A 12,033-nucleotide genomic window follows, 5' to 3' on the forward strand; every position below is an offset into this window, starting at 1 on the left:
GATATTAGCATTTTAAAGAGGCAGATTAACACATTAATCCAAGTAATTTTCATATATTGCTTTTAATAAAATCTTCACAGTATAAAATTCTTAATGAGGCTAATCACAGGCATTCCATTTAGCGGGGTGATTAGGGATAACATAAAAGTATTTTTAATCAGTTTTCTAGGGCTTATGGTTTTTTTATTAAAAATTAAAATTTTGACTTGCATTTTTATTACTGTTTTATGTAGGAAAAAATCTTAAAAATGCAAATAAAGCACATCGTTCAATCATGTAGGTATTAATTATTTACAAGGCGTTGTCCATTGTGGAGATATTCTTAGCCTTAGGGGGGAAATATAAAAACAAACAGACTGAAAAGTATACAAAACTTTACAACTACAAATCAAGCGTCCTTTTCATATAAATTATACATTAAATATACTGTAGGAATTACAAAGATCTCATCTTTGATGCACTATCAAGCATGTATTTACACTGGGAGAAGGATCTTCTGTAGGCAAGCTTTCTTTCATGCCTCGTAGTCATCTTTGCATTCCCCTCTCGACTGAGGGCAGCGCATGGAGGGCTTCCACTGTTCCTTTGAGCTTTCCAATTACTGCACCAGCGTCTTGTGAATCAGAAACTAGAAAGGAAACATTACAAAACAGCATTAGCAATTTCATTTTAAGGTTTCACTTTTGTTCCAATAATCTTCCGTAGCATTTGGACAGATTAAAAGGCTCCTGGTGTATGTTTAAAAAAAAAAAAAAAAAAGAAAAAGAAGAAAGAGAGAGGTAAATAAATAATAAAGAAATTTTACTTTTCAGGTACTCAGCCTACTGGAAACTGAGCACTCTGAGCACTAGAATGTACATCAATGAAAGTATCAGGGCTGGAATTGACTCTGAAATAAAGAAAATTATTAGTATAATAATTGCCTATATAAATTAGTAATTTTCACAATGTGTAAATAAAGGTGTTCCAAGCTCTACTGGAAACATATATGCATAGTCAGAAACAATTTTAAGTAAAAAATACACCAATTAATGCATTTTCTATACTGTGTGTATGATGGCTCCAAGTCAGCCTGGACAATTACTAGTATTTAAATGGCAAGTTGTTCTTTCCAGTTTGTGCAATGCAAAATTATTTAAATTCCAAGCTTCTGTGTGTTGTAAAATAATGAAGTATGAGCAAAGCTGATAATTTCCCTAGACTAAACTAAGTACCTTCATTTTTGTGTATGTGGGTTTTAAAGTAGTATTTAAAATTTCTATGTTACAGAAATTAGCTGACATGATTTAAAATTGCACTCTTTTACAATATCTAAGTAAGCCCAGAGGGCCAGAATCTCTGCTGCTGTGATTAAAACATGCTGCTAAGTCAAAAATGAGGCTCTTTCCCACTCCTGCACAAAAAGCAGTGAGGCTGCCTAACATGACTCTAGAAGGAATTTGAATAAAAACAAATAATCTTGACAGCATATATTTTCAAAGCAAATTACACAGCTGACAAATAGCAAGGTTATGTATTTACTCTATTAATTAGGATAAGTACTCTGGGACATGCAATGGTGCATCATGTTGCAACTTCTTGGCTGCTGGGACAGCTCAGAAGAGGTTTAGAGAAGGGAAACACGGGATAAACCTTCCATCACTCACCCTGTTGAAAGACCTATTACAGGACAGACTGGATGCTATTCTTAGAGACCCAAAGCATTTTGTACACATATTCTTAAACAAATCACTCAGTGAAATGTCAGCTTCCAAAGACAGTATTGTTTTTACTGTAAGAACAGCAGGATAACTGTAATTAATGATATCAGAACATTAACTCTATTTTATCAGTTTTCAGATTTTCGTATTATCTCTGAGACTTATTGTTAGATGTCTTGACTATACAGTCTCTTTTTCATCCATCCTCTTGCTTAGTCATGCACTTAGTTGTTTCAAATTTCAAATTTCATGGAGGCCACTTCCACACAACCAGCAATGAAAGGAACAAGATATTAGATCCCTGCTTGCAGTCCTCAAATAGAGTGAATGAAGCTCATGGTATCTGAGAATAACTACATCTTCATGTGGTAGTGTCCTATGAATTTTTCTGGGTCTAAGTTTATTCTTTTTCCCTCAAACCAATATCCATCTCAGAGAATGTGTACATATTACTCAGGAATTCTATTTATCATGCCATTACATTTAATTGAAGTCAATGTCCAGATCTTGAAAACAGATCCTTTTCCAATAAATTTGTCCAAGAAAATACAGCTACATGCTCTTCTGCCATGATCTAACATATATTAATGTGAAATTCATTTCAACTCTCTGAAATTTCTAAGTTTTCATAAAATATGCAGTGTTATATGTTATGGATGCAACAGAAAAACATAACTACATTGCATCTGCAGGGAAGGGCAGAAGTGTGAATAAGTAAAAGAATAAAAGTGTTTATGTCTATTACTATCACTTTAATAGATACAATGCACATAAAGTAGAAATTAATTCAAATCTCTTATGATTAGGGGAAGAAATGCTCCTCAATATTGAAGCAGCTGTCACTGCATAATAATGATTAGCTTTAGACAGAACAATAACTAGTAACAAAAACCAGTCCTTCCTATCATAATAATTCTCTCAGATGATGATATTTACGAGTTTTGTGAAAGGTGATTTTCAAGAGTAAAAAATTATATTTGTATCACTAATAAGTTTTAGCAAATAGGAATTATGACAATTCGAATTATGGCCTTAAAATACAGAACAAAAACAATCTTCCAGTGAGAGGCTACAACATATCTTTTTGGAGGAGATGTGCTTTTGTACAACTACTACAACTACTTGGAGAAAAATTATCGGTGCAGAAAAGCTTGAGTGTTCAGCCATGAGCAGAAGTGCATCAAATCTGTGTATTATTTTTCCAGGGTATGGTGATTTGATTCTTTGCATTTTCCTTATCATGTTCCTGGAACTTTGAGTATTTATACTCTTCTTTGAGTATTTTAGCTACTGCACGGATGCACATCATGCATGATAATGGAAATGGTGAGAAAGCCTATTTCTTTCCCTCAACACTCAGCTCCCCATAGCTCAAGATATAGTAATTACCCCCAACAGCAGAAATAGCAAACTGGCCTGGCATTCCAGCAGGACTAACTGGAATTCCCGTTATGCAAAGCGCACCTTGTGTGCACTCTGTCCAGGCTTGGAGCTGGTTCATGCACCCACAGAGGGACTGCTTTATCTCAAAAATACTCTCAGCTTCTTCCCTGAGCTTCACCACAACAGGAAAGAGGATTGAAAGGAAGGAGGAGAAAAATGCACCATTGGTAACCATGACCCTGCTACCAGAGGCAACAGGAAACTAAGCAAGGAGAATATTTTCTTCACTGATTGTGAGAGGACTGAGTAACCTCGTGTCTTCTTATGAGCATTATAAAAACACTCTCCAATGGCCCAGGAAAGGGAAGATTCCACAGCTCCTACTCACCTCACCGGGCTTTGGTGAGTCACAGTGAAGGGCTGGACACAGGCTTTTTCAGAAGGCCGCTCATACTAAACTGACCCCTAACCAACCCCCTCAGTATTTCACACTGTCCCGGATACACTTTCATATGGAAAAGCTGGAGCTACTCTGGGGGTTATATAAGATAACTTTAAATAAGATACAGACATCAGCAATACAGAATTACTGACATAAATTTTAATTAAATATATATATATATACATACATACATATATATATTTTTACAGTCCTATTAAAATGAAGTATGTTGTACAAAATAGAGAATTACAGGAAGCAGACATGTCCCTAAATTTCTCAGGTTTTACAAACTAATTACTACGAGCTGGGGATGCTGTTTGGTTTTGGTTTTTTTAAACATATTTTAAGGAATGACAGTAATAGTTTCTGCAGACTTTTGCAAACAAACGTGGAAGCCGTTAGTTAATATTAAAGAATTTCTTCTTGACACAATGTCAAACAATTACTTTCACAATAAACCTTGCAGAGAAAAGTAGAAATTCAACAAATCATTTTTAAGCTACAAAAGTTCACGAGAAAGTGGCCTCTAAAACTCACCATCAATGTCTTGTTCAATGGTATTTCTTTGCTTGTGGAATATCTTTTTCAAACAGATTCAGCAAAATCAGTATCTTCACATTCAAGTTCCTGCCCATCTTCTGGGCTATCACTGAGCACTGTAAATTTTAGAGTAAACACACAAAAAATAATTGCATTCAAAAAGGATTAAAAACCACCATAAAAAAAAACAGAAAAAAGGCAATACTGCATTCTATTTTTTATTCTTCCACTGCATAAACAAGAACTCTTTATCAATTAAATTCAACATTTTCCATGACAAGAATAGTCCAAGACCCTCTCTTTTAAATCTTCCCTTCTTTATATTATTTAGCTGTACTAGCAGGACAAAGAAGTTGTAGCCATAGATCCACAGGCTTACAGAAATGTTTCATTTTTTTCCCCCCTCCCACCACCCTATGGTACAATTCTTGTTTATATGGCTACACAAACAACTACACCAAATATATGCTTTTCTTCTGTGAACTGAAATTACACCCATTGCCTCCAAGTATGGCTTTCCTTTCAAACACATAATTCCAATATTGTGTTGGAGCTGGCTTGAGTTAGTGGCTTGTGCTGGGGCCAAAAACACCAAGACTGACAAAATGACAGGAATTTAGAGCTAACATTCGGTATGTCTTGGCCTCATTGTACAAACTGTGAATGTTTGTGAGCTTTACAACCCAAAAATGTTACAATAGGCACAATTTCAAATGGGTAACATCAAGTATGTTACATCTAAGGCTACAGGAAAGGGTATCTTTCACAAAACATGAATGCATGAATAAAGCTATGGATAGCATTACTCTCCAATATTTCTCTCTGGGATCCCAGACTTTCTCTCTAGCTGATTTCCCCATTTCTTTTCTGGTAATACCAAGTATAAGTACAGACTTCTTTGCAGGAATTCCAAACTTACTGAATTGGAAGAAATTTTAACATCCTGTTAAAAAGCACCATGAGAAGATAATTGCTAGGCAGTGCAGGAAATAATAAAGAACTAAATGAAACTTGTTTGTCAAAAGAAAAGGGAAAAAACAGTGAATGCTTTAAGCTTAAAAGATGTTTTACAATGAAAGCCTGAATGATTATTTATTTCTGTTTTTAGAGCAACACTCAAAGGCATTATCACCAGCAGGTAATTTAGAGCAACTGGACAGAAGTTCTTATACAGGCAAATTTGATCCTTTTTTTTTAAAATTTATTCCAGAGATCAGAGTTTTTATGTAGCAAGTAGAAAACTTTGCACAAATTCACTGCTTTAATGTGAAGCTTAGACTGGTCTATTCTATAACATGGAGGCACAGATTTTGTTACTTTGGGAAACAATGACTTCATGTACTCTGTTCCTTGGAATAACAATCATTTCCCACCAAGAAATGATGCACCTGTCAGGATCAGCCTGGAAACCTCTTGCATAAAGCTGTTCACTCTTGTTATCACAGCAGGGTGTCTGTTAGAAGAATGGATTCCTCCATTCTTCACATATGTCTCTCCTGACACTTGTCAGAAGAGCACACACTCTACCTCCAGGTCTCAGCACTTCCACTATGGTCTGGCATGAGGAATGTGGGAAGTTTCACTACACAACTGAAATTTCTACACTCTTAAAATACTGAAAACAGTGGAAGAATAATAATAAAAAAACCCTATGGCACAGTTACAAAAAGTTAAATGGATGGTCAGAAATGTGTCCTGTTAACTGATGTAGAAACTTGAGCATATAAGTAAATAATGATGGGGTTTGGACGCTGAAATAATAATCCTGTATCCTTTTTTCTGTATGCTGTAATTCAATATATTTTTATTCCAAAGTTTTACAAATATTAGCAAGTATACCTTCCTAAAATTAATAAGGAATTTGAATCCCCATTATACAGAAAAAGAAACAAAACAAGAAGGCTGCCCATGTCACACAATACAGATATAAGAAAAGCAAATCCTCTGACAAAATCTCCATATTAATGACAGAGACAATGACAGTCTGAAAACATAAAGAAAATATGCTTGTCAAAAGAAGAGAACCATCTTTGTGGTTTGCAACAATTACTAACCCAAAAAGGATTTCAAACAGTCTTTCGAGACTGTTCTCCTACTACCTAGTGCTCATGTATTTTACATTTTATATCATTCTATTTAACAGCATATTTTTCTTGATTTTTTGATACTGATTATTTTTGCATTGTCTGCAACGAAAGCCATTAATTCAAATGCAGAACCAAAATCAACATTTCCAATAAACTTTTAAAATTATTCCATATCAATAAACGAAATTGAAAGAAGAAAAAAATTTACTTTATTTTGAAATCTTATATTCATGAACAGTGAATTCCACTCCAAACAAATTTTACATTGGATATTAAGAAAAAATTATTCACTACAAAAGTTGTCAAGCCCTGGAATAGGCTGCTCAGGGAACTCGTGGAGTCACTATCCCTGGAGGTACTTAAAAGTACAGTGCTGGATTAACAGTTGAACTTGATGACCTGAAAGTTCTTCTCCAACCTAAACAGGACTCTAAAAATTACATCTTTTCCATATAAATTCCACGCCAACTGACATTTATTTATTTTTCAGGATAAGCTAAACCGGTATAAAGCTGTGAAATGCATTTTTCAGGGCCAAATTGGTTCAGTTTCAACTACAGAATTAGCCAATAGTTGCAACTTTGGCTTAGCAATAATTTTATGTATTATAATAGTATATCTTTTTCAAGAACCATTCTTTAAAGTGATTCTTCTTTTAGAAGACAAAAATAGCATGTGATTTATCCATCTATTTATGTTCTAATATGGATCCAATCATTATGAGTATCATTTCCAGCAACATTCATTGTGACAGGAAAAAAATAAATTAATACACTATTTAATACACATAATACACTGCCTATGCTGCTATAATTTGGCCTAGCACAAACACTAATAAAGTGACAGGCTAAACCATCTGCAGGCAATTTTCAATGATATTTATATCCTTGATAATTTGGTTTCCTGAGCTTTAAAGCATTAGTTTAGTTCAGTTCCTGTTTCAGCTGAAAAAGCTCTGATACTAGTTTGTAAGGCTTGTGATAGAAAACATGTGTTGAAGATATAACTAGGCCAGGTTTAAAATGCACAGAGTTGGAAACTTTCAGTGTATGGGCACAACCTTTCCATAAATTCTGTTTCTTGGTGGTCCTCTTGCTAGGATCAAGTGGGGAACTGGACTACTGATGAACTTCCTGTCTTCCTATTTAGTCAATGCAGAACTGAAATTTCAACATGAGCCGAGCCAGACACATCAGAGACTGCAGAAAACAACCCACCTACAAACAGAGAGGACAGTACCATGGTAGCAACACGGAGAAGACGAATGCTTCTATTCAGAGAAAAAGCTCACTGCTGTAATCTTACCTTACTTTCACCTTAGGCTTGTAAAATAATTTTTAAAAATATCCAAGTATTTATAGGAGAAATCACAGCAAACCGACTAGTTATTTTCCATTGCTGATTTATCTGTTGGGAAAAAAAAAAAAAAAAAGGAGTATTTTATCCTCAGTATTGTCAAATTTTAGTAGAACATTATCCACTTTCCTATTCTATATGGTAGAGTAAATAATCTGCTTGCTTATTAAGTTAAGTATTTTTCAGTTTTTTTGTTTTGTTTTTTTTTAAATCTCCAAACCTAGTTTGGGTATTGTTTGGGTATGATATTTCTGTCCCAAGAAGTAATCATTTCATGGTGTTCCCTGCTCCATTCCAGCAAAACCTGTTTTCTGGACAAGACATGAAACTCAGGTCAAGAATTGAAATTAAGAGAGATCAGTCCTCCTTATTGTGGAGTGAATCAGTGATTTGTGAATAAATACATGTTTAAAAGATTTACAAGTAACTTCAACACTTCAAATACAATCAGCAGGTATCCTACTCTTCCACAAATCAAATGAATCTTTAAATTAGTGATTATTCCATTTTAATGATTGACCTTCAAGAGAAAATGTAATCAAAGGATGTCATTCATTCTGTATAAATAATGTAATACAATCACAATCAAAAAATGAATAAAAACAAATTTATTATTATTATGAAATTGGAAAAGAATAATTTATACTCTTTCTCATATGCATTCACATAATGGCTGCTTATCTATCTATATATCTATCTATCTATCTATCTATCTATCCATCCATCCATCCATCCATCCATCCATCCATCCATCCATCCATTCATTTCTGGAAATTCTAGGGCCAAGGAACAATTTCTACAGCTCTTAGGCTCTTAGAAGTATTCTGAATTCAGAAAGCAACAAATGTACTACACTATACTGGGCAGATATGTGCTTTTCAAATTCATTAGTGATAGAATACTTGTGATAGGTTCTCTCTTTCGTGGAACAAATTTGTTAAAAACCAACCAACCAACCAACCAACCAACCAACCAACCAACCAACCAACCAACCAACCAATCAACCTCCCAAACCAAACCCCAAACCACAGCACTAAACTAGTATTAGGTGAGGTTGCAGTATTCCATACCACATGAACCTACGCTGGGAAGAAAGAAGAGCAATTGTCCCATCAGAAAGCAGTTATCATTATTAGCTGAAACAATTTTTTTTTCTAGTTTGTTAGTTAGGTATTAACTCCTCAGTCAAACCTCCTCAGAAGAGACAAACACCACGGGGAACCACAAGCATTATTTACTAAGACGTATAACAGTTTTCCAGCACTAACATGTACCCGTCAGTGTACAGATCTGGCTTTAGAACAGACCTGAGACCTCCTTCTGCACTATTATCTGCCTTAACCACATTTATCACTGCAAAGCAAATCAGAATTACTATTAGTATCAAATATTTTTCACCTTTTAGAAGAGCATGAGGAAAAGAACAAAGAAAAATAAACATTTGTTTTTTTCTAAGGAAAAGCAACAATGCTAGAATCAAATTTGAAAGGTCATGTGACCAAGTGGTGTGTCACTGGCAGGTTTATGTGCACACTGTCAAAAAAGATACAAGCAGCATCTAAGCATGCCACATAGCTGTCACTTTCTGTTAATGGCAATAGCACTCATGATTTTAAAAGCCAGTGGTCTTTATTGCTCTGTATTTGAAGTGATTTACTGCATTTTCTTCCACTGAGGAAGCCAGTGATAATGATAATGTATGGCAGAGAGCTTGTCCTTTTTGACAGCCTCAGTAATTTAATCCTCCTTTCCTGCCACAATATTTCAAGAAGAGAAACCTCTAGACCAATGGACTGGAGAAAATCCACAGCCTGGGGAGTGTGAGTGAGTGCTCTGAAAGCTTTCCATTGTTTTAATTTAAAAGACAAACACAAGGATCAGCTTTTAATTTTTGTACTATTAATATGACCTAGAGTGAAAGTTAGCCTTGGTTTGGAAAACATACTAGAAGAATGAGAAACAGGGTTTTCAGAAATTCTTTAAGAAGTTTTTGGGCATCTTATACTAGAGAAAGTAGCTGCTTGCCTGCAAATGGTATCAGTCTGCAAATATCAGCAAGCTACTGTGAAAGATTATACAAATTGAAAAGGTGTTACAGGAATTTTTAAAAAATGCAATAAAGAAATGAAACTGAAAAGGTCTTGCTAGGACAGAACTAGAATGAATATATCCCCTAAGAATCAAACATAGCCCTTCAGAAGAGTTTTCATTTGTTTTTGAGGGGAGAAGGTGGAGCTAGAAATTTGTCTGACAGTAAACTCCAACATTTTTAATATTCACTTTCTTCTAGTTACTCTGCTATGGAGCTGAGAGTATTGGAATACAGCAATATGAGGAGATAAGAAAGCCTAAATTCCTTGTAGAGGGATTTATTGAAGGACACCTCTCTGTTAGTCCTAGGAAGCCCATTTCCCAGCGCTATTGATTTCTCAGTTTTCTCCAAAGCTGTTCCCCAGCTCTGACATGGGCAGCAGAACTTCTGTTGGGAATGGGTTACTATCACACAACAGCCAGTCCAGTTGCTGAGTTGCTGAGTCTTTCAATCAAAACAATCTGCAATTTGCCACCTTTTTCTCTGCCAACAGAAAGCAAAGCACTGGCATTCTGTCTCTGAATCCTTAGTTTCCACTCACCATTTCTTACTTTCTTAGGTTAAAAGAAGCTGTTATTGTCATCTGCTGTTCTTTTGGACATGTGGATGACTTTCCACATGTGCTACTCTCATGACCAAGTGCTCCTGAGGCCACCACAGGAAGTGATGGGGAGGCAGCAGGGAGACAGATGGACAGCCAGAGAACTTCAAAGGAAATGCCACATCAACAGATTCCTCCCTTTCCCATAAGCATCCCAAATGGAATTTCCTAAGTTTATTAATGCTGTATCTAAAACAATTTTAAATGCAAATTATTAACAAACTAAAGAGCTCAAATTCATTTCAGTCAATGGAAAAATTCAGACTAGTAAGTAAAACATTTGGCACAAGAACTTCATTCAAGTCTGGGGAAAATGATTAACCAGAGTGAAAAGATATTTTTAGATCCTGATGAATAACATGCTTTCATAGCACCCCTTAGTACTGCCTGAACTTAGAAGCACTGACATTGCTGCAAGGCATGGAACATCTCATATTTCTATCCAATTAATTGCAAAAATAATTCAAAATTAACTTGTGACACATTGCCTCTAAAATTATAATTTTAAAGTTAGTTCTAAAGAAGCATCAAAAGCTGGAGATTACAATGACTCTGGAACCTTGTTAGAAATCTCTGCAATTCAAAATATTGCTGTTCTGCTACAGTTCAATTTTTTCATAGTTCACATTCTAACAAAAGTAAACAACTACGTAATGAAGCAGATTTTCATCAAATGAAGGAAAAAATGCTCCACAGTCTTGAGCTTATTGTAGAAAAGGAATAAACACACAGAATTATAACAATGTTTCCTGATGCAAAGCCTTAACATTTGAGGAATCCACTTTTAGAATAGGGATCTGCAGAAGTTTATTTTTAATAAAAAGTACATCCCATCTTTCCCACACCTCTCCTCTCTACTTCCACTTGTACTTCAAGTTGTTCAAATAGTCACATTTACCTAAGAGAGAAAGGTTTTTGAGAAAAGAAAGCTTCCTAATTAAATTTCATATAAAACCTTTGCCAGCTTTCATAAATCTTTCTTCTATTTCTGCTGTCTGTTCTCTAGAACCACTGTATAATTTGGCAAGTTTCACTGTTCTTTGAATCCATGGGCCTGCAGTGTTTGGAAGCATTCTCAGATATTCTAATAACTCTTTTCAGTGGTAGCAAACACAACAACTCAGTCACTATGATCATCAGGAGCTACAACACATCATGAGCAATCAAGATGTTTGCACCATAATCCTGCACTGTCTAAACTTCCCCATCCAAGTTTCTATTCCAAGACTCTGGAAGAAAGAAAATGATCTTCTAACCATTCTTAGTAGAAAAAGTCATAGTTGAAAAAACCCAATTAATGCCAAGTTACATGCTTGAACCACCTGTGAAAATGGAAACTCATGGGATCTCGTATGTCTAGATCACTGCAACTCTACTATACTGTTTTTCAACAAGGTTCTGTTAATCCTCTGTATCTTACATGCCAAACAATGACAATGAAGAATGTCCAAAAGGTATGGGAAAAACTTCAAATGTTTTTTAAGCAATGAATCTCATGAAGCCTCCTGTAGCAGTTAAGATGTTTTTAAAACAGCCAATCTGTTCCAGTTATAGAGAATATAAAATGCTTTATTTATTTTAAGAATTAGTGATTTTTTTAGATTACTTATGGACTTACTCCGATTTTCTCCATGCAAAAGTCTAAAAGACTATTAGTTTCCTTCTAAGCTCAAAGTAAATTTCTTTCTACCCATGCAAATCTCATTTTTATTAAAGAAAATATTCAATTAACCTCAAACATTCAGCATACTCAAATCTAATTAGACATGAATAAGAGATGCAGCAAAGCTATAGTAAACACACATGCAGATTTCATTACTATTATCTTACTG

The 12,033-nt window shown here is 35.0% G+C and overlaps 1 protein-coding gene across 1 annotated transcript in view; it reads right to left on the reverse strand.

Annotated features, from left to right (window-relative positions):
- Nucleotides 1–527: 527 nt before the first annotated feature.
- The window catches only part of RPGRIP1L (RPGRIP1 like), a 46,107-nt gene continuing 34,601 nt past the window's right edge, over nucleotides 528–12,033 (reverse strand). Inside the window, 4 exon segments of the mRNA XM_066194879.1 lie at nucleotides 528–628; nucleotides 4,063–4,122; nucleotides 4,125–4,198; nucleotides 8,786–8,861. Coding sequence (XP_066050976.1) covers nucleotides 528–628; nucleotides 4,063–4,122; nucleotides 4,125–4,198; nucleotides 8,786–8,861 — 311 coding nt within the window.

Source organism: Chamaea fasciata, unplaced genomic scaffold (assembly GCF_029207755.1).
Source record: "Chamaea fasciata isolate MVZ Bird 193981 ecotype frontalis unplaced genomic scaffold, bChaFas1.0.hap1 SCAF_12, whole genome shotgun sequence".
Taxonomy (NCBI): Eukaryota; Metazoa; Chordata; class Aves; order Passeriformes; family Sylviidae; genus Chamaea; species Chamaea fasciata.